Raw genomic sequence first — 25000 nt, forward strand, 5'->3', positions numbered from 1 at the left:
TCCTTTCTGCCAATTCTACGAACAGCATTACTCTATTATCTTACTAAAATATATGAGTCTATATATAGACGTATACACGTATATATGTGTGTATGTATATAAATACAGATGTATGTATATATACATATGTATGTATGTTTATACATCATGTGTGTGTATGTGTGTGTGTGTGTAAAACTGTTAGCTATGATCTTGAAAAACATTCAAGTTGTTAATGGAAAGAAGTAAAGTTGACCTCTTCAAATCTTGAATATTGAATATTTCTCAAAAATATAAAAGTTATTATTTTCGCTTTAGTTGACAAAGAGGACATTGTGATTAACAGCTTTAACAATACAAACATTGAAATGTTATATGAAAGAATCATTCAGAACTTGTTGCTGTGTGAATTCATACAATTTCATGGTATCTGCATTCTATAAAAAGGGGGCGTTGCAATATTTAACTTCTTTTCATTCGTTGCTCAATATAATTTTGTTTGAGACTTTGCAACCGTCATAGATAAGCATTTCCCATAACCATAAATTTCCGTTATCTTTTATCTTTTACTGGTTTCAGTCATTAGACTGTGGTCACGCTGGGGCAATGCTCGAAGACTTCTACTTGGACAATCGACCTCAATAGTTATTGTTTTTCTTTAAAGCCTGGTATTTAATATATTGCTCACTTGTGCTGAACTCTTAAGTTACGGGACTGTAAACACACCAAACTCGGTTGTCAAGCAGTGGTGAGGAACGAACACACACACACACACACACGCACGCACACACACAAACACGCATACATACATATACATATATATATATATATATATATATATATATATATATATATATATATATATATATATATATATAAGGTTAATCCAAACGGGAAAACAGAAAAAACAACAATACGTGGAACAATTAAAGTATTATCATTATTAGGCGCTCGGGAAAAATGGAAGAAGGAGGGTATGACGTTTCGAGCGGAGCTCTTCGTCGGAAACATAAGAGAAGGAAGAAAGAAGAAAGAAAGATCCCGATGTGGGCGAACAGAGGGGAAAAAAACGCGACTGGTTTTTACGAAATAAACATGCTGAAAGGCCGGAAGTTTTGGATAACAAGGGCTGGTTTTTAAAGACAAAAGAGCGGAGACAGGAGGGTTGGTAACAAGAATGATGTGTATGTATGTGTGAGTGTGTACGTGTGCGTGTGTGTATGTGTGTGTACGTGTGCGTGTGTGTATGTGTGTGTGAGGCGAAATAAAAAAATATATGTATATGTTAGTGCGTGCGTCTGTATGTAAGTGTGTGTACGTAGGGCGAAAAGTAGTTGACATAGCAGTCTCAAGTGAGTGGTCAGTAGTAAAAGGAGGAAGGAGGGAATGGGTGGGGGCGTATGTAACGTGCCAGTGTGTGTGTTGAGTGGTAGTGTGTGTGTGTCCAGTGTGCGTAGTTGTGTGTATGGCAAGTAAATTTGAAGTGTGTGTAAGTGTAATGTATATATATATGCAAATGTGTGTGTGTGAGTGCGTGGGAGTGGGTGTATGTATGTGTGTGCGTGTGTGTACAAAAGGGGGGGTATTAAGGAAGCAAACTGCAACTGAGGGAAAGATGGAGGAGTGCTCATATATATATACCTACATACATATATATAAATGCATATATATATACATATACATATACATACATGTATATATATATAGTCTCGACCACGGTCGAACAATGATGATGATGATATATATATATGTATAAATATATAAAATATGAATTAGAGATAAAACCACTATTATGCAACTCAAACAGTGATAGACATAAACCTATACATATATAACGAATAATATATATAATTAATATAATATATAATAGATATACATATGACCAGAAGCAATAGATGACACTTACACAAGGGGCCATGCAGTGGAACTGAACCCAGAACTATGTGCTTGGGAAGCAAACTTCTTACTACACAGCCATGCTTGCACCTACACAATCATGCCGGAAAGATTTTACATGGTCACAGCCTTTAATTACTGTACATATGTACAACTATCATGAGAAACTCAGTATTAGATGCACACACCAATGCAATAACTGCCACATGCACGAGAAGAAAAGCGAATGTTGGAAATTAAGAGAGTAATATTTGTGTCTTTATGTTTAGTATGAAATGAAGACAGCTTAAACAGTTTGGATGGGATATCAATGTTTATAAATTGGTTAGGGTTGTTATGTTCTACCAAGATCTTTTTTATACACATTGCTCCTAAATTCTATTTTCAATTTAGTTGCAAGATTCTATTCGAGCGTGCGTGTGTTGCCTTTGTGTGTGTGTGTGTGTGTGTGTGTGTGTGTGTGTGTGTGTGTGTGTGTGTGTGTGTGTGTGTGTGTGTTGTGTGTGTACGTGAAAATGAATGTACACTGCCCCATCACAGTGAATCCGCCTGATCTTTGATTTCTTCAGGAATTTCTGACTGTTGATCGCTTCGGAGTTAAAGTCATCAGACAAGCATCAGTTTGTTCTCCTGTTGGCCATTGCCATAAATATGGTGACCATGTGGACGAAGGCGAAATAAGGAAGATCCTCATCTAAGTCAGGGGTTGGACAGCCCCCAGTAAGAGTATTTATAGCTGACATTGGTGGCATTAGTCCCAAACAGTTGGTGAATATTGCAAGACATAATTTACCAAGAAAGACTTACAACCTACCAAATCAAGTTCCATGATGCCAGAGAAAGGGAAGATGGTTGAAAAATTCTATTTCTTACTGTCTGGAACCACCAGTCACTTTACTGCTAATTAACAATCAGGAGAACTCTTTTACACAGCTCTGAAAGCTCTGCCATCCTTCAAAATCCCATCAATTACAATGGTCAACAATTCAGGCCTGAACAAGAGAAATCATAGAATAAGGGACAGTTGGGACCTGAAGGTGTCATCAATTGGAATCAAAGTGGAAATGGAAAGTTGCAGGGTTATGCCTAATACCAAAGGAGTTGAGGAGAACCATGGCAACAGGCAGAATGGGTTTAGGATAATTCATACAAGACCCAAGGTTGACAAGGTCGAAGACAAAGATAGACACCATCTTATCCAGGGAGATATCTGTGTATAGACACCATTTTATCCAGGGAGATGTCTGAGTACAGACACCATCTTATCCAGGGAGATATCTAAGTATAGACACCATCTTATCCAGGGAGATATCTGGGTACAGACACCATCTTATCCAGGGTGATATCTGGGTATAGACACCATCTTATCCAGAGAGATATCTGGGTATAGACACCATCTTATCCAGCGAGATATCTGGGAATAGACACCATCTTATCCAGGGAGATATCTGGGTATATGGAGGATGAAAGAGTGAAGAAAATGGAATAAGTTCTAGGGTTTTATTGATAGAGTTTTCTACAAAAGTACATCTCTATGATGCAATGCATGTTGGAACTGGATATTGATTGTGGTTCCAAGACATTGTCGCCATAGCGTGAAGTGTTCTGGCAATGGTTATTGATAATCTTTCCAATATAACTCCTGGGTCAGAAAAGATTCTGAGACTAATTCTTGAAAACAATCTTTACAACAAAGTCCCTCCACACAAAATATTCTGGGTGGCATAAGTGAAGGAATGAAATTTGCCTAGGGGTGCAAACCCAGGTCCAAAATATTTTATAAAATGAATTCAATCTTTTTTCAATCTTAATATTGAAACAAACTCAGTTATAATAATATTTATTATTATTATTATTATTATTATTATTATTATTATTATTATTATTATTATTATTATTATTATTGAGTGAGAGAAAAGTGCATGCCATCAAAGTAACACTGGGTTAAAATATACGAAGCCCAGTATACCCATCATGACTACCCATCTGATAAGGGTACAGACACATGCATCACAACCATATGTGCGTGACATGGTGATCTCATATCAAGATAAACAGCGCATGACCTTGCAGGTGGGGCCCAGTTAGAATTTTCTTCTGGTCGAGTAGCCCATCCCGCCGAAAAGGTGTCTGAATAAGGATTGTTTAAGGACGTTGAACGAACCACCCCTGTTTCCAAAGATGAATCCCTCTCAACACATGGCTATGATGCTCTCCCACTACTTCTGTTCGTGATCAGAGATGCACATATCGTCAGCCACTTAGAGACATGCTCAACTGGTTTAGGTCAAACAACTGACAAGCAAATTTGTGGTATTGAGCAGAATATTTGCTGTAGCCCATCTTTTATACCAAGACAAAACAATGTACATGATAACACTTCCAATCAGTTAAGATCAGAAGCCATGAAAGCCACTGCCTGGTACATATTATTATTATTATTATTATTATTATTATTATTATTATTATTATTATTATTATTATTCCTTCGTAACACTGTGTAGGTAAAAATGCGCCGGAGTTTTTAGCCATCTGTCAAGTTACAACAAGGACCTCAGACAGATAATACTTTCCTTAAGGTGTGCACTGTACCCAATAAGGCTGCTTTTTGCAAAACCTTAATCTTGCATGGGATTTCCAGTTGCCTTAGGAAGTTTTGAAGTTTCAATGGGATTGAACCCACTTTTACATTACCCTTTCGCATTCCATACAGTCTTGTCGTTTCCACTTTCAATTCGGAGTACTTGGTGATATTTTTTCAACCTCTTTACTCACGACATTCTTGGCATTTGGTATGGCTAGGTTAATGATCTGACAGTATTTGTCTCTCTTATTTAATATAACGATATCCGGCCGACGGTCTTCGATTACACGATCCGTCTGAAAATCATAGTGTCACAGTATCGTTAATTCTCCATCCTCCTGCATAACTTTACTTGGTATATTATTATTATTATTATTATTATTATTATTATTATTATTATTATTATTATTATTATTATTATATAAGTGCATTAGTAAAATTGGATTGCTCCAATAATGGCAAATAATATCTTAAATCAATCCAAAAATGGCTCCACGTTCATTTTTTTTTTGTTCTTTTTTGGTGAAAAAGGTTTTTAGGAGGTTGTTTAAAGCCTTTTCTTTGCCCCTGCACCACCAAATTTTAGTGGCTGTACTCTCACTGTTCCCGAGCCAATGAACAGTGGTCCCTTTGACATTGGATCCTTCCCTATTTCACAATCCATTCTGGGAGTGTCACATGACCGCTGTTCCTACAACAAAGTCCTTTGAATACACACTGACTATGAAAGGGGTTTCCAAGAAACAGTGTTTCTACATTTCCAAAGCATAAAATTATTATTACCAAAATTATAAAATGTATACATTAAGTAATTTTCATATTTCTCATTGTAGCTGAATCTCGTTTGCGATGATGCGATTCTGGCAAGGCACGCCTTTACATTTTTCTTCATGGGCTACCTTTTCGCCATGGTCGTTTGTGGAATTTCATCAGACAGGTAAGTTCTGTGTATCATATCTCCACGCTGGTGTGTTTAGCGTTTGCATTATATTATATATTTTACATTTTTGCATATTTCATACATATGTTTGTTTGTGTGTGTGTGTGTGTGTGTGTGTGTGTGTGTATGCATATATATATATATATATATATATATATATATATATATATATATATATATATATATATATATAGTCAGTAAATGGTGGGGTTGTATTTAACCACACGTGGAGAAATGATAGGAGAGGAAAAATTGAAAGTAAATCTTAATAAAAATGGGTGTATGAAAAATTAAAAAAGAAAAAAATAATAAATCAAACCAATTTTCATAGCAAGGCAAATTTTCAAGATTTGGAAGGGGAAAAGAATGTTTTTAGAATTGAGGAAGGGAAAAAAGAAACTTACAATGTTTTTTCAAAAAAATAATAGTACATATATACAAAAATTAATAAATAAGTATACCAATACATTGTAGTGTCTTATGCTTTTAGAGTTCAATAATAGTCCTTGGAAAAACTTCTTTGGAGGATTAGGATGCACGTGCTTAAATGTAGTGTTTAGTTTAAAGAGTTGGGTGAAAATGTGTCAAAACAGGAAATGGGGTAGGAGTTATACAGTTCCTGTGAGTAAGGGGAGACAATTCTGTGGATTTTATGCTCTTTAATTGGGATGATTGATTTTTTGTCAAACAGGATGCTTATATCAATTTTTGTCAGATAGGACGCTAGAAAAAGGAATATGGTCACCGTGGAGTTTGCATATTAAGTCGCGTTTGGAATTTTTCAATAAAAAGATTCTCCTTGTTGATTCTTCCTTGTGTAGAGATTCTGTCTTTACATTGGTAGAAAGGGAGTATGTGAAATTTGGGATTTTTATCTCTAACGCAAGAGTCTATGTGGCTACTGAATGGAATTTGACGGTGTTGTGGGAGATTTATCTGTTCTTTATGGACTGTTACTCTTCTGCGTAAAGGAAGAACTGATGCAGCCTATAGGTGCAGGAAGGACAGTGTGTGTTTGTGTGTATTTAATCAGGTGAATTTTAAGTTTGTCTCTTCAATCTTTTTCAGATTTGGTCGCAAAAAAGTGATAATTGTGTGTTTATTTCTGCAAGGGTCAACCGGAATAGCAACGGCCTTCATCTCCAACATTTATGCCATATATGTGTTACGTTTTCTCACTGCTGTTGGTGGTGCTGGATCCTACATTCCCTCAGTTGTCTTTGGTAAGCAACCAACAATAAAACACCATAAATATTCACTTTCAAATTTGAATGCAAGTTCAGTTATGTTCTGTGTTTTATTCTTTGTTTGCTTTCATCGATTAGAAGGAGCTCTTTCAGATGTTTTAATCATATCAACAACTTTGTTTTATCTCATTACGCAAGAAATGTTTCGTTGCTCTGAGTGGAAAGGCAACAGTCTTCATGAGGCAGTGTGCCAAGTGACATTCCTGTGTTCGCAAGTTGTAAAATTTGTGTTCTTGGGATCACGTATATGGTGTAGTCTGCTCTTTTTGACAAGGACAGGAAGTTGGAACAAAGAACCAACGTGAAATTTTTCGTCAAACTTGGCAAGTCTGCTACAGTGACATTGAGCATGCTTCAGGAATCTTACGATGATGAGGCAATGAGTTGTTCGCAGTTTCAAGTGGCACGGATGCTTCAAAAGCGGAAGAACGTCCCTGGGAGACGATGAACCTTCAGGAAGACCTGCAACGAGCGCCACCTACCGGAAATGTTGAGAGCATTGATCAGCTTGTGCCTGAGGATGGACGGATGGCAACGAACGAGGTTTTGAAGCGTTTGAGGGAGGACATTCGGCGAAAGCGATCGGATTTGTGGAGAACAAAGAATTAAAATTCTTAACGACGGTAGTGCCCCCTGTCACCGAGCTCTCCTCACCTGTGAGTTTCCCGCCAAAGCAACATGGCATCGCTTCCACAACCGCTATATTCGCCAGATCTTGCACCTGCGCACTTCCGTTTCTTCCCACAAGATGAAAATGCAGCTCAAAGGTTGCCATTTCGACACCATTGTCAAGATCAAGAGAGAAAGACAGAAAGTCCTCGACATGCTTACAGAAAACGACTTCCAGTCTGGATACCAAAACTGGCAGGAACACTGGGACGGGTGTATTGTTGCGTAAGGTGGCTATTTCGAAAGAGATGGTGTTTAAAACTTAGATAAGTTATTTTTTATTAAGCATAAATAGTCTGGGAAGGTCTTGATACCACCTCGTATACATACATATTCATGGTGGCATGCATATATACACACACACAAAAAAATACATACACATATAAACACCCACCCACACATACATATAGGTCATGACCAAACAGAATAAAATGTAACAGGTTAAATGAGTGTGTATATATATATATATATATATATATATATATATATATATAGACAGAAATCTCCATAAATTCATGAAATCAGAATATAAATTCAACCATGTCATAGAATATTGTATTCAATATTTACTATTCATGTTCAAAGTTGTCGACCACACGTGTTTTGTGAGGTTGTATACTATGTTCTTGAGACACCCAGTCTCTTACAGAACCTCCCCTTATATACAACCCCAATTTTCAGGTCCACCTATCCCCCATTTATAATTTTATCTATCATTATATATTTCAACTTACAGGTATATCAAACTATACAGATGTATAAATAAATATCTGGTATGTCAAAATATATAGATGCGTAAATAAATTCATTGTACCCTGCAGTTTAAGCCATACTTAATTTAAGAATTTAATGTGAATTACGCCTAAAAAATATATATATAAATGAAAAATATATATATAAATGAAAAATATATACAAATGAGAAGAAAATATAAAATTATAAGAATGAAAAAATTAAAAAGATATATATGAAGGAATTAATTTAATGTTACGCGAAAATACGAATGAAGATATGAAACGATATGAAAACATGTATGGAAAAATATAAAGAGAAAAATATTTAAAAATGAAAAAAATATATATGAAGGAATTAATTTATAAATTAATATAATTAGAATTAATATAATAAGCTTAATTTAAAATGTAAAAGTTAGAGTGCAAAAGAAATGTATTTTCCATCTACCGCTGGATATCATCGCGCTAAATTGAGCTAGTTTCAATTTACACTGCAAGGTTCTGTGGAAGTATTTATACTCATACTGTTTCTTTTAAACTATTACGTTATTAGCATATTGCTGACAGTAGGACAGGGAATAAATGCATTATGGGAACAATCCATCTATTCTTTCCTTTTTATTCACCCATCCGTCCTACGAACGCACAACTATCACTCCCCACACTCAAATAGTAAGTTAAATGTAAATAATAGTATCCAATAGTAATTTTTGTTTATTTGCTTGAGGGCTAGACTTAATTAATTAACCACTTCAGTTTTAAAAATATGAGATATATCATATTACTTGGAATTTTTTGAATTTTTGTAATATTTCCGTGATATTTTAGTACGTCCTTTTAATGTTTTATCATCTCAAATTTTTATTACACCAATATATTGTAACTTTTACATCTAAAATTCACAGTGTTTTATGTATCATATCGATATTTATCTATTTCTTTGCATTTTTATATTTATATATTTGGAATTATTATATCAGTTTTATAAATGTAGAATATATATATATATATATATATATATAATTTTGTGTGTGGTTATTAATTATATTCCTCTAGTTTCCGCTTGCATTGCCTCCATTCAGATTATTAAACGGTATATATACATATATATACAAGGAAAGAAATCAGATGAAAAACAGATTTGTTTAACGAGACTAAGGGATATATTTAAATTGTCATGGCAAAATTATTATACAATGTTATACAAAATAAGATTATTTTCCTATCACAAAATGACTGGTTTCGCCGAAGCTTTTCAAATTTTGATTGTTAGATGCGATTCGAAATGAGAAATTTTGTTTGTTAGGAGGGGATAATTGGTAAACATGGTATTTTTTCAGTGAAGAGGAGATAAATCTGTAATTTTTCAATATGCATTTATTTTAAGTTCTGGCTTATATTTTTCGATACATGGGGCCTCATTATTTAGTCGCGCTTGTGTTGAGGTCAAAATAATACATTGATATAAAGGGAAGATTAGGAATTGTGATCGCAGCTATTCCACACATCTGTCAATGTGTACATTGAGATTATCTTGCGACATTGCGGGGAAGAGTTGTGTTGTCTGTGAACTGTACATCTACGTCTAAGGGACATTCCTGTGGAACCTATGTAGTTTTTATGATAGCCCGAGCATCTGACAACATAAATGAAGTTTTCAGAGGCGCGAGTAAAATTGGACTTAATTTTGAATTTTTGCCATTGTTTAAAATGGAATTCTGCTCCTTCCAAAAGATTGGGACATGTTCCGCAGTTAGGTCGACCACATTTTTTATACTCTTGCGTCCGTTATTCTTCAGAGTAATTTAGCATTTGTGAGGATCTTGTTTAATGTCTTTGGTTGTTTATTGCTTTTAATGATCTTTCAGTTTGGGATCTTTATGGAGTATTGGGAGATTTTAGCCAATAATGTTAAATGCTTCGTGGCTTCTAGTGTTTTATGTTAATACATAAGGAAGTAATTTTAGAGTAGGCGTGTTATTGTGTTCGACTTTTCTTAATGCTTTTATGTCAATCGATTTTGCACTTTTAATCCCATCATCTATGAGTTGAACTGAGTAGTGTCCGTCAGTGAGTACGTTTTTAAGCTTTGCAGTCTCAGTTCTCAGGTATTTTTTCGGACAATATGGGGCAAATCCTTCTTGAGAGGTTGAAAGGGATATGTCTGGGAGGCGGGGCATGAGCTAAATAAACCGTTGACCAATCTTAAGTACATTAGCAAATTTAGTAATCATCCTGGAGCAATTACTAAGAATTTAGTTAAGAATATTTCATTTAGATTATCTAAATTATCTGCTAATGTTGATATTTTCAATAATAACGCTGAATTCTATAACTCTGCCTTAATCAAAGCAGGTTATACAGAAAAAATTTTCTACATTGATTCTGCTCAGTCTAATTGTAAATTCAATAATGTAGATAAGATTTCTAGTCGTAAAAGAATTATTGATAACAATAACTTACGCACCGATACAAAGCGAATGAAGGCAGATAACCCTTATTTAATCCCCTATTATCGATCTAAAAGTAAATATAACACCTTCAAAAGTAATTACGCTATGAACACTAGTAAAAATATTTGGTTAATAATTCCTTACGGGAGACAAATTAAATCTAATCTCCCACTGCTGTTTCGTCAAGCTATTGCTAGGAATATTCCAAACAATTCTAGATATTACTCTATAATTAATTCACATAAGGTTAGGATAGGTTTTTCAAACACAAAAAATCTCTTGCAAATTATATCTTCTCATAATTACAAACTGTTAAATATTAATACATTTACTAATACTAACATTAATTTAGCTAATACCATCCAACCCTCTAGAAATATTAATAACAAGGTTATTGTATCTGAAGTCAATTCCAATAGAATTAAATTTATGTCAAGTAACTCTAAGATTAAAAATTCTATATACCAGTGTATAATCAGTACTCGTAATAAAGTACGATTTTACATTGGAAGCACATCGTTAGAGTTATCTAAAAGAATTTCTATCCATTACTCAACATTTAGGGATAGAAATAAACGGAATAGTACCGGTCTCAGCAAACTGATTTGGGATTTAAAAGACCACAATGAACAATTTCATTTAGAATGGTTGATCCTCTCAATTTCGATACCATATGACAAAGGCAAGAAATTCTGTCTTCTCTGCAATTCTGAGCTATTTTTCATTATTTTTTCTAAAAATACTCTAGTAAACACGGTTATAGAACGAGCATACAGATGTAAGCATTGGCAGAAACATACATTTAGTGCATATAAGTAGTCTCTATCATTATATATAATTTAAACTTTAATTTCCTTTATATTTAACATTCACTATTAATATCCCTACTCTTTCTGTTAGCTACTTATGACGTTATATCATATAACGTTTTTTTAAACAATATTAATAGCATTCTGTCTATCGCTATACAAATCCATCATTTTTTGCTAAAATGTCGTATTGACGAGTTTCGTTTTTTTCACTTTCCCGAAGAGAAGATTGCATTGTTTATACCATTTATTCTTTTGAATAGTATCAGTGGAATTTTCGAAACATGTGTCGAAAGTAAAAATACTTGTTTAAACCTGCGTTACCTCCATTTTTTATTCATATTATTCAAAATATTCAACGTAAACACGAAGTTTCAACCTTTATAAACAAGGAGTTACAACATCTTTACTGGTGAGATTTTTGCTGCCCTGGTAACTATTTATTTATTTATCCGTGTTAATTGTTAACAAGGTAAAAATACACTCATCTATTTATATATACATATATATATATATATATATATATATATATATATATATATATATATATATATATACATATATATACATATATATGTGTGTATATATATATATACATACATATATATACATATATATGTGTATATATATATATATACATATATATATACATATATATATGTGTATATATTTATATATATATATATATATATATATATATATTATTGAAAAAATGGTAAGACAACAAAAGAATGAGACTTCGATATTATGTAAATAGAAGAATTTATCTGTAAATATTATATGTGGCAATTATTCGGTAGCTAGTAGAAAACTCCATTTCTTTGATGGACCAATAACTGAAGAGATGCCGGCGTGGGTTTCCGCCCCGGCATTCGAAACTCGGAGTTTTATCATGGCTATCGAATAATTCTCACATATTATATTTACAGACATATTAATATGTATATATATATATATATATATATATATATATATATATATATATATATATATATATATATATATATATATATATATATATATATATATATATATATATATATATATATCAGTCCTTTAAATTTTGTACATGTATATATATGTATGTATGTACATGTGTGTGTGTGTGTGTGTGTATGCATACGCACGCGCTCGCGTGTGTGTGTATGTATTATAAATTCCCTCTTTATATCATCATCTTCGTAATTGTTGTCATCGTTTTTCCTCATCATCATTGTTTCAAATTCTAGCTTCTGAAGTGTCTTCGGCGGACAGTAGAATGAAATCTTCCATTGCCATCCAAATGGTATTTACCGTCGGACTCATGATCCTTTCTCTTCTGACTTACTTTGTGAGGACCTGGAGACTTTGATGATCATAATATCAACCCCGTCACTGGTGTTCGGTGTCGCCTATGTCTGGTAGGTATGCATGGGTGTATGGGTGGAAGGATGGATGAGTGCATTTATACCTGTACGGTTACACAGATGTAAATATAGCTGGGTGTATATATCAATACATGCATGTATGTAATATGAGTATATGAATTATGGATGTATGGGTAAATGAATGGAAGTGTGTGGATATGTGGGTGTATGATCAATGGATTTATGTATGTACGAATGTATGGATATCTCTGTATATGTATGGCTGGATATGTGTATGTATATAAGTGCGTATTGATGTATGTATGTATGATAGGATGTATATATATGGCTGCGTGTATGTATCAATGTATGTATGCACGTATGAGTAAATGAATCTATGGGTGCATGGATTTATATATACGGACGTACTTAAGAATATATGGGTGCATATATATATCTTTGGATGTATATATGGGTAGATGAATAGATATGTGCGTATGTGTACGTGTATGTATGTGTTAGTGTGCACGTATGTGTATATGTATATACAACCCGTTACATAGATGGCAACTAAACTTGCAACCCTAACAAGTTCGTTTGGGAACGAGGGTGGGAGTGGGGTGTGTTTATATTGGACACCCTCCAGGATGAGAAGCAAAACCCGTCAAAGGACAGCTGAGGGCGAGGAACCCTTAGTCTTTGTTTAGATATCTCTCTAGGGGATGAAAACTCTGATCTAACCCCTGTACCTTCGTTTGAATCCAATTACGTAGATTAGTTCTTCTTTTGGGGCGAAAGCATTCGATGTTTAGAGACGAGTAACTTAAGAAGCTTTAAATACAGGCTTCACCTGACTTTTAAACATCTTTATTAACATCAAAGATACAGGCGTGGCTGTGTGGTAAGACGTTTGCTTCCCAACCACATGGTTCTGGGTTCAGTCTCACTGTATGGCATCATGAACAAATGCCTATCTATCTACCAATCTCTGTCCGTTTGTATGTTCGTATGTATGTATGTATGTATGTATGTATGTATGTATGCATGTGCGTATGTATGTATGTATGTATGTATGTATGTATGTATGTATGTATGTATGTATGTGTAACACACCATACTAATCATATCTGTCAGGCATGTGGAAAAGAGTGTAATTCGGCAGGAGGACTTAAACGACATGCAAAGGTACATGAAGCCCAGTTACAACTACAGCCGGCTATTACCGGTAGAGGTTTTTGTTGCCAATTCTGTACTAGACATTGTAGATCTTTACCTGGGCTAAAAAGTCACATTCGATCACAGCACCAATAACTGTTAAGCTTCATGCAATGGCCATACTTGATAACGAGGGGGCAGCCGCAATAATGTATGTATGTATGTATGTATGTATGTATGTATGTATGTATGTATGTATGTACGTATGTATGTATGTATGCATGTATGTATCAGAGTGTGTGTTCATATATATGTGTGTATGTGGTTGTATTTTCCGTTTTCTATTTGCAAGTTTCCTAGACGAGTCTCCCCGATGGCTCCTCAATAAAAAGAGAACAAAAGATGCCAACTTAATTCTTAGCAACATCGCCAAACTGAATAAAACAGTTTTGCCTCAAACAGAAATCGTCAACATTTTCTCATCGAACAAGAAAAAAGTAGAAATCTGGAAAATGTTTACCATTCCTCAGCTTCTAAAACGGACCCTAATTTTGATGCTAAACTGGTGAGTGATATTACATTTACCATTTTCTGTGTATTCTTTATCTTTTATCATTTACTCGTTTCAATCATTTGATTGCGGTCATGCTGGGGCACCGCCTTGAAAAATCATATACTTGAATTAATTGACCTCTGACTTTTTAAATCCTGGTGCTGATTTCATTAGTTTCTTCTAAACCATTAAGTTATAGGGACATAAACAAACCACCAGAGGTTATCAGACAGTGGTAGGGAACAAGCACATAGACAAAGACCCACATATAGCTGTGTGTGTGTGTGTGTGTGTGTGTGTGTGTGTGTGTGTAAATATGATGGGCTTCTTTCAATTTCTATCTATCAAATCCACTCACATGGCTTTGGTCAGCCCATGATTAGGTACCGCGCACTAGGACTGAACTTGGAACCATGTGGTTGGGGAGCAAGCTTCTTACCACACAGGCATGCATGCACCTATACTGATCAGAATGATGCAGATATTTGTGGAAGTTTTCTTGCAAGAAATTCATGTGGCGTCAAACTTGAGAGAATATCAAAGATACTAAGTGTGCGAGGATGCTTACATGAAGATGAAATAAAAGAATTCTTTTTAGAGCAAAGCAAAGAAGGATAAAATGAGAAGTAAAAACTTAGTTGACCCTTTTGATATCAAGCCACATGAGAATGTCCCTTGTTGTATCATACAGACTTCCTGTTTGATCTCATTTGAAATTTTCCATTAAAATTTCATGTTTATTTGTGTTCCAGTCTTAATTATGGGCAACTCATTTTATTAAAGTCTTCTTTATTTTCAAAATTAATTGAAACAAACTAACATTTTTTAACAAAACCATGGTAACTAAAGGGTTAAAGCTGATCAAGCTGTCTGATGTCCCTAAATGTAGGTTTTTAAAGTATTAGCCATTCTCTGACAGGTTTGTGGTCAAGCCTGCGTCAGTGGAGACTGCCTAGCATTCTCAGGCCCTCAACCACGTCCCTGCTCACCACTATCAGGGTGGATACAGCTATCCGCAAGTGTGAGCCCTTGTGGGTCAGAGTGGCTGTTCCAGTGCATCTGGGGCAACACCTTTTCAATTTTATCTGCTGGGACCATGAGGCGAACTGACAAACCTTTTTATGTATTTTCTGTGAAAAAAAGGAAGGATATGAGAATTTAGGCAGGGCCCTTCATCAAATTTAGAAAACCATATCACTAAGAATTACCGAAGGCTAACAAGTGTCAGAAACTACAGACAAATCAGTGAATATTTTCTACTTCATAAACACTTCATGCACACATAAGCTAAAAAAGGCCGCATACACATACAAACCATCTACTCACCATTTATCCAACGAACTAAAGTTACTTTCGTTAACTGGCTCTCGTTGGCTAACTCTGTCTCAGCTGTTGAGTTGTCTTAATTGTCTATATTAGACAGTTAGTTGTATAACTTTACTTGGTCTCAATGTTAAATTATTATAATTCTCTCTAAGAAATTACGTAGCCATCTAACCAGGGATTGGTCAGCAATTTTTGTGCATTTTTGTACGTTATATAAAATGTTTCATTTCTTTTCTATAGGGCGATTGTGAGTATGGTATATTTCGGCATTGCTCTTAATGTTGGCAAATTGTATGGCAATCTCTATATGAATTTCTTTTTGATTTCGATTGTCGAGTTTCCGGCCTATACTCTGTGCATCCTTCTGTTAAATCGTGTTGGAAGAAAAAAATTGCATACTAGCATGATGGTTTTGGCTGGAGTCACTTGTATCGCTGGAATATTTCCCGTTCTCTATGGCACTAAAGGTAAACGAATCATTATTATTGTTCTTGTTCTTGTTCTTTTTGTTATTATCATCATCATCAATATTATTATTATTATTATTATTATTATTATTATTATTATTATATTATTATTATTATTATTAATATTATTATTATTATTATTATTATTATTATTATTTTTATTATTATTATTATTATTATTATTATTATTATTATTATTATTATTATTATTGCATTCTTTCTTCAAATTTTCTTCCGTTTCTCGCCGAGTGTTTTCCGTACACCTTGGGCAGAGAAGCTCATTGTATGCATTCCCATATTACAAACGCAAATTCACAGGTAAAATATGTATTTAAAAAATTAATAAATAAATTCATGAATGGATGTTGTTTTCACAGCGATAATGCTCTTCTCAGTACATGAGCTGTTCCAGTTAACACAATTTTTTGCACTTCCTGTAGGGATGGTGAGCCTGGTATGATTTTCAAATAGGTTTCAGTATCTTTTTTATCATTCCTAGAGATCCTACAATCACTGGTACGGTAGTCGCCATGAGATACCACATTTTTTCAATTTCTATTAGCAGGTCTTTATATTTACTGATCTTGTCAAATTCTTTCGCCGCTATATTGTGATCACAAGGAATACTCATGTCAATTAATAAACACACCTTTTTGTCTGATTTTTTATAATAATATCCGGTTTATTAGCTTTTATAGTTTTGTCGGTTTGTACGGGGAAGTCCCATAGAATCGACACATTTCTCCCTCAGTCACAGCTTCAGGATGGTGTTTATATCATTTGTCAGCGGTTTTGATTTTATAATGCCGACATATTGTCCAGTGAAAATATTGGCCGACTCTGTCATGTCTTGCTTTATATTCTACAGGTGCTAAGACTCTACACCCTGAGATTAGGTGGTCTATTGTTTCAATCTCATCGTTACAGAATCGGCATTTTGGGTCAGCTCCATTTTTATCACATTGGCTTGGTAGTTCCGTGTTATAAAGTTTTAGCCTTGAGCAGCTAATATAACACCTTCACTCTCTGATTTTAGCCCTGAGATTCGTAGCCATTGGTGCGTATGTTTCCGGTCGACACCAGCTTGTTTGCTACGGGCCACATACTTGCTATGCAGAGGTTTTTGTTCCCATCTGCTAGCTAAATTTGGCATTGGATTCGAACATCTTATTTTGTTTGTAGAATTTGATTCTTTTCTCAAATCTGCGTATTCTCTGAGCTTTTGCTTGAACTTTTTGTTTAAGTGTTTCTTTCGCTGACATTAGTTCTTCTCTTGTTGAGTGTCCATATTTTCTCACAATCTTCCTGCCTTTTCTTGATCTTACATCATTTCCAGAGATTAGCTCAGTTAATATTGATATCTCTCTTCGCAATGATTCAATTTCAGTTTCAATTCTACTCCTCCAGTTTGATTTTCTTTTCGAATTTGGTATTGTTGGCTTTTTGGGTGTTAAACAGCATCTTTCGATTACCTTAGCGACAGAGTAAATAATTTCATTTGATTTATTAAGATCGGGTTTTAGTTGGTGTATGATTTCTTGTGTAACGCAGTTGCCAATTTTTATTTGTGTTTTATGTTGGTGTGCATTTGAGAGTTTATGGAGTGGTTCCCTATCATTCATAGTTGTATGGCCTACAACTGCAAGCTCATTCAGAACATCTTGCTTCATTTCAATGATAGATTTTCTGTGTTGTTCAGCAAATATCTGGTCTTCAATTTCTGTTTCGACATCATTTTCCTGGCTGTTTTTTCTAGGGTCATTATATTTTCCTTTTTCTTCAGGATCTTGAGTCGTTTCGGCAGATGGTCGCCTTTCAGTCAATGCTTGTGCCCCAACATTCCTCTCCTCAGCTTCGTTATTTCTTTCCTGACTTACTTTTAGGTCATTCTCTTCCACTTTTTTAATAGAAGTTAATTCTGCATCTGTGAGTCTGGTATTTCTGAAGATATCTCTTCTAACATTTGCTAATCTGTTTTCATCCAGGTTTGGTCTGCTAGCTGGATTCCGGCTCCTCCAAATTCTGTAGGAGTTTGCGGTGTGTTTCTCTTGGGTTGGCCTACTTAATGAAAAGTAATAAGCATATATTACAACTTTATATTCTTCCCGGTTCCATTTAGTTCTTTTACTTTTTGATTTTCTGGTCGTTGTGGTGGTGAACTCTGGGCTCTTAATTTGGGACAAATCCCGTTCCAGATATTCAGCCATTTGAAAATTTTTCGCCATCAGGCCGGCAGCCTCCTAACGGGCGCGCTTCCAGTATAAACAAGCGATTCGGTGTACTGTTAGAAATTTTCTTTTCAAGTAAAGTTAAATTATTATTAAGTTTTCATTAATAAAAAAAATTATTATAATAATAATAATAATTATTATTATTATTATTATTATTATTATTATTATTATTATCATTATTATTCTCTTTACTCTTTACTCTTTTATTTGTTTCAGTCATTTGACTGTGGCTGGAGCACCGCCTTTAGTCGAGCAAATCGACCCCAGGACTTATTCTTTGTAAGCCTAGTACTTATTCTATCGGTCTCTATTGCCGAATTGCTAAGTTACGGGGATGTAAACACACCAGCATCTGTTGTCAAGCGATGTTGTGGGGACAAACACAGACACACAAACACATACATACGTATATATATATATATATACAAATATACGACAGGCTACTTTCAGTTTCCGTCTACCAAATCCACTCACAAGGCTTTGGTCGGCCCGGGGCTATAGCAGAAGACACTTGCCCAAGATTGCACGCAGTGGGACTGAACCCAGAACCATGTGGTTGGTTAGCAAGCTACTTACCACACAGCCACTCCTGTGCCTATTAGCTGGGGCGAAAGAGTACAACAGGGGTCGCCACCACCCCCCTGTCGGAGCCTCGTGGAGCTTTTAGGTGTTTTTGCTCAATAAACACACACAACGCCCGGTCTGGGAATCGAAACCGCGATCCACCGACAGCGAGTCTGCTGTCCTAACCACTGGGCCAGTGGTTGGGACATAAACCACTCAATAATAATAATAATATTTATTATTATTATTATCATCATCATCATCATCATCATCATCATCATCATCATCATCATTATTATTATTATTATCATCATCATCATTATTATTATTGTTGTTGTTGTTGTTGTTGTTATTGTTGTTAATGTTTATACCAACCATTTATTTAGTATCTATGGAGTTGAATCTATGCTTGTTAATCATATGTCGATCTTCAATTCATTATTTTTGCTATTATTTAGCTTAATTAAATAAGATTGCTTGTTGTATTTATTTTTCATTTCCATCATACTTAATATTCGATCATTTCCAGGAATTTTAATTAGTAAATTAATTCTGGATATAACAAATTTTGTCTTATACCAAATTTCGGATAATGCGTAGTTATAGTAATTTTGATTTTGTGCAGATCCGTCCTCATTAGTAGAAAGCCTTGAAATACGATTTGATATATTTTTAACAATAGAGTCTATGATGCTCCTAGAATGATTAGAAGTGTTACTCACTTACCTAAAGCACTCATTCGGTCTATGAAACGGTTGGTGTAGTTGAGTACTGACATCCACAGTAACATAAAAGAAGTTAACCTTAGTATGATGATTTTCTCTCGCGATAGAGAAGGCCGAGATGATTAAAGAATTGAAGAAGTTTTTTTCAGGGACCTTTCTAGATTAACCTTATTAGTCATACAGATAGGGAAAAGAGCGTCATTTCTATATAATCCACCCCTGATTCAGGTCATTCAAAATGAATACAGATAAGAATGTAAATACCCCCAAAATCAGTTACTTGCGCTGAGTCACTGAACCCCATAGTAATGTCGAAATAATCGGTTTATTAGTCCGAGTTCAGTACTTTCCATCCAATTCAATTATGGTTTTCCTAGCCGTTAGTATTATATAAATTTCACGCCTGGATGAATCTGAATTCTTCATTCCAACAATTAAGGCCCTTCTAAGTTGTATAGGGTTGATAGATGAGTAGTAATTTGATATATCCAACTGAATGAATTTAGTAAGTTTTTTTCATCGCTAATATTATTGAACCACTCAATTACTTCGAATGAATTAGACCACAAAGATAATTTAATATTTTGTCAAAGCTTATGTTTAAATATAATAAATTTACTCATCTTACCAATATCTGATTTCCATGGGTAAAGTAGACTAATTTCTGGATTAGTATAATGCAATTCTACAAATTTTAGTAAATGCATTTGGTATTCAAAGGATAGCAACATCAAGTATGATTTAATGGGGTCCTTTATTACGCACCATCGTACAATACTGGTAATTTTAAACGTGATCTGTGCCTTGAGGTATTATATAATTACTTCTAAATATCATTGTATTATAAAGGTAATTTTACGATGAAATGTTCTCACAAATATAGGAAAACATTTAAATACTTCAATCAGAAATAACTCATTAATTGCTTTTCACATAATATGATACGCATATTTTTTCTAAACATGTTAAGCATATTTTATAGATAGTTAACTAACTGTCGTGACGTAGGATTTTTATGAGGAGGTGCTGAAAAGTTCCTGGCTTTGGGTAAAAGAAAATACAGAAGGATCAGTTAATTGTAATTTTATTCAACATATTCCCCCCTCACATTCACACACATATTGCAGCGGTCCTTCAGTTTTTTAAACCCTGTAAAAAGAAATCGAAATGTTGGGCTTCCAACCAAGCGTCTGTAGCAGCGATCACATCCGAAATGGAGTGAAATTTTGTTCCCTTGAGGATTTTCTTCAGTTGGGAAAGGAGGTGCTAGTCGAATGGGGCTAAGCCAGAAGAGCAAGGAGAATGGACTACCTATTCGAAACCAAAGTCACATGTTTTCTGTAGTTTCATGTGTTGTGTATGCTGGTGCATTGTCCTGCAAAAACAGGATATTACGGCTCAGCTTTTCACGGTGTTTCTGTTTCAAATCTTCATGTATTTCGTCCAACAGAGACATGTAGTATTCTGTATTGATAGACGACACTTTGGCTGGTATTTTATAAGGAGTGTTCCGTCTTTGTCCCAGAACACCGAGGCCATAATCTTTCCAGCTGACCTCTGGCTCCGAAACTTCTCGGAACGCAGTTAACTTATGTGGCACCAGTCCATTGATTGCTGCTTGGCCTGGTGATTATATTGGTGATGCTAAGTTTCATCCATGGTGACTACACGAGCCATAAAATCAGCCTCTCTCGCTGCAAACCGGTCCAAAATCGCCTTTGATATTGACGCTCTCTTGTGCTTCTGATCTGCGTTCAGGAATTTCAGCAACCATTTCGCATAAGCTTCCTCATGTCCAGAATGTTGTGGATGATGTGGCCAACATTTCGCGTGAAATCCCGAGAGTTTCAGCAATGACTTTAGCTGAAATCTAGCGGTCCTCGAGAATCATGACGTGTACAGCGTCGGCTTTGTCCTCCTCTGTGGCCTCGGAAGGTGGTCGTCCTGATCGGGGTTCATCCGTAACCTCGAAAGGATCAGCCTAAAAGCTTGACACCCAGCAGCCATCCTTCAAGATTTCTTTCCTCTTGCCATGGATTTCCACTGCTCCTTTGCCTTGAAGAAAGAGGAACTTCATAACCACCCGTGCTTCAATTTTACCAAAATCCACCGTAGGAGCTGTCACCATGAGTTAAATGTGCAAAAACGAGAAAGATATACTGTATACCATCGAAATGTTTTGCATATATTCTCCGAAATAGTTGTCGTACTTCCCCTGTGAAGTTAAGGGCTCTACACTTTCACTTTCAGAACCACCTCGTATACACACACACACGTGTATGTCTTTATCTAAGTGTGTGTGTATGTGTGTGTATGTGTGTGTGTGTGTGTGTGTGTGTGTGTGTGTCTTTGTCCGCCACCAATGCTTGACAACTGGTGTGGGTGTCTTTATGTCCCTGTAACTTAGCAGTTCAGATAAAGAAATCAAAATAAAAGGTGCCAAGCATAAAAATATAAATAAAACGAAACAGATAGAAACAAAGCATATATAAATAAATATATACATACACACGCACACACATTATGTAGGTAGGTAGGGTAAATCGCAGCTGTTTCCTCTTGAATCGCATCTGCTTATTCCATTATTACAATCCAGTATGAAGTTAGTGTTGTTGTTGTTGTTATTGTTGTTGTTGTATTAATGCAAGGTACAAATGAGTGTTGGAAATTCTGGAAATATTGTTTGCAGAGTTATATTATAACAAACCAGGAAGTTGGAACATTTCTTGGTATTATTTATTCCCCATTACACATGTTTCGTTGGTGAATGGGAATTACAAAGTTTTACATGTTAGATAAACATGTCAGAGATTTCCTGTTAGAAAGTCTTCAGACAGAAAAGTGAATAACACAAAATTTACATTTGGTTGAAGCGTTTAAATAGATTTAATAAAAAGGAGTTTTATAGAAAGTTGGGCGAAAAGGGAGAGCAAATTAAAAAGTGAAGAAAAGGGAAGAGAGAGTTACAAACACACACACACACACACATACACACATGCAATGTCATCTCTGATGAATCCTCATTCACTCTATTTTATAGATTTGGGGTAAGTTTATATCTAGAGACAGCGCAAAGAAGCCTTCAACACTGACTGCTTAGTCCTGACTGTGAATAATGAAAGTGGCTCTGTGATTATTTAGGTAGCCAAAATATGAAATTCTCTTGGCACGACATGGCAGATTTAAAGCCTAGGATTATCGGAGTATTTTAGCTGGTCATATCCATCCAGTGGTGTAAATATTGTTCCCTGGTGGGAGCACAATCTTCCAGGTCAGTAATGTGACAATTCACATGATTGTAATTCAGAATTGGTAAGAAGACCACAAAAATGAAGTAGACCACCCCTACAATCATTCCACCCAAACATAACTGAACGTTTATGATGCATTTTGGTGTAACAAGCGAGAAGCTGTTTCCTTATACCATTGTTGTGGAAAGATCTAAAGAAGGTTTTATTTGAAGAATGAATCAAAATTCCCTTCATCCAGGACTTGTACACGTCAATTCCTCAACATATTAAATCTGTGATTAATGCCAAACATGGACCAATTCCATATTAAATAATACAATTTCCATTTAATCCGGTCTTTCCATTATTTTATCCAAACTCTTTTAGAGAAGCCAGAGAATGGATTATTGAAATTATGTACAGATTAGTTAGCCATTCAAAGAATCATATTAAGGGTTCACATGCCTGTGAAATACCGAAAAGGGTTTTTTTCTCTCTTTTACTAAAAACTTCTGTCTTTTCTCTTTTTCTTTTTCAGCCCATCGATGGATGTTAACTGCCAGTTCGATATTAGGCCGTTTGTTTATCACTGCATCTTTTGGAATCGTGTATTTATACACTTTGGAATTATATCCAACTTGTATAAGAAACGGTGCATTGGGGGCTTTGTCAACCTTTGCACGTGTTGGTGGGGCTTTGGCACCTTACACTCTCAACTTTGTAGGTATTTAGATTCTTTCAGACTTGCTATTTGTTTTGTTGTTCGTCCCTTTTGTTAGTCCATCCATCGTGGAACCAGCACAACTAGTAAAGAGACAGAGCTAGGCTTATCTTTCTATGGATTTACATAACATACGAATAAGGAAATATTATCCATCAGACCAGGCACAATGGCTATAAACCTTTTGTTACCGTATTTGGGATGAAATACACTGTATTTGTTTCAAAGAATTTAGTAAAATAACTTAGCCATTTCTTACCACATTTCTGAAATACACAGCCTTTGTTTTAATTAATTTTGAAATAACGAAGAATTTAGTGGAATAACTTTGTCATTATTAAGCTGCTACTTCAGGTGGCGAGCTGGCAGAATCATTAACAGATTGGAACACAGATGTCAAATTAAGTACTTTTTCTCTAAATAATTTATTTTACTTTCAAACTTTTATGCTGGTTGTTTTTTTCCTAGCACTCCTTTACAATTCCCTTCTTGATGTTTCCATTGATTATTTATTTCCACTCATCTGACCAAACGGTTGTCATTTTCCGATTCCACACGTATTTATTTGTATTGTTGTTTCCTGAATGAATTTGCTTGCGCCTTCTATTTATCTGTCCTATGTCTTGATTTCATTTGTCGTCTGAGATAAATTAGGTATTGTAATGGTAACTGAGAATATCCCTGCCCCCAGGTATTACTGGGTATCTCAGCTAGTACATATATATATATATATATATGTGTGTGTGTGTGTGTGTGTGTGTGTGTGTGTGTATATATGTATATATATATATATATGTATATATATGTATGTATGTATGTATGTATGTATGTATGTATGTATGTATGTATGTGTATATATATATATATATATATATATATATATATACATATATATATATAATATAAGTCATACGATATAGTGTATATTTAGACCCATAATGAATCCACTTGTAGGAATTCAACACGCTAGAAAGAACAGCTAGGTTCCATAACCACAAAAATTAGGGATAAAATTCGACAGGAACGAATTGAAAAATGAAAACATTTTACCATCTAGTTTCCTGGACCAACAGGTTTCTGATTTTAGTTTAGCGAGTCAAGGAACTCGCTAGGTGCAATCTTCTTCAGTAGGACCACCTAGGGTTAAACGTATACACACGGGACGAACAAAACTACTTGCCCTGTGTTTATACGTCATAACTTTTTCAAAATCTACTGCGCAGCCGCAGTCCTTCGCCGGCAATAAAAAAAACCGCCAACTTTTAAAACCGAAAATTATCCAAAAAACTTACAATATTTAATCATATCAAAGGAAAATGGAAATTAATTAAAATTTACATTTCCGGTGGTCTAACGTATAAAAAATTTAGT

At 34.9% G+C, this 25000-nt stretch overlaps 1 protein-coding gene across 1 annotated transcript in view; it reads left to right on the forward strand.

The window, feature by feature from the left end:
• Positions 1 to 25000, forward strand: part of LOC115215459 (organic cation transporter protein-like) — a 463156-nt gene that overhangs the window by 10580 nt on the left and 427576 nt on the right. The window contains exons 3-8 of the mRNA XM_036505678.1: positions 5293 to 5396; positions 6468 to 6622; positions 12541 to 12652; positions 14165 to 14377; positions 15932 to 16158; positions 23447 to 23628. Coding sequence (XP_036361571.1) covers positions 5293 to 5396; positions 6468 to 6622; positions 12541 to 12652; positions 14165 to 14377; positions 15932 to 16158; positions 23447 to 23628 — 993 coding nt within the window. The remainder of the gene's footprint in view (positions 1 to 5292; positions 5397 to 6467; positions 6623 to 12540; positions 12653 to 14164; positions 14378 to 15931; positions 16159 to 23446; positions 23629 to 25000) is intronic.

Source organism: Octopus sinensis, linkage group LG9 (assembly GCF_006345805.1).
Source record: "Octopus sinensis linkage group LG9, ASM634580v1, whole genome shotgun sequence".
Classification (NCBI taxonomy): Eukaryota; Metazoa; Mollusca; class Cephalopoda; order Octopoda; family Octopodidae; genus Octopus; species Octopus sinensis.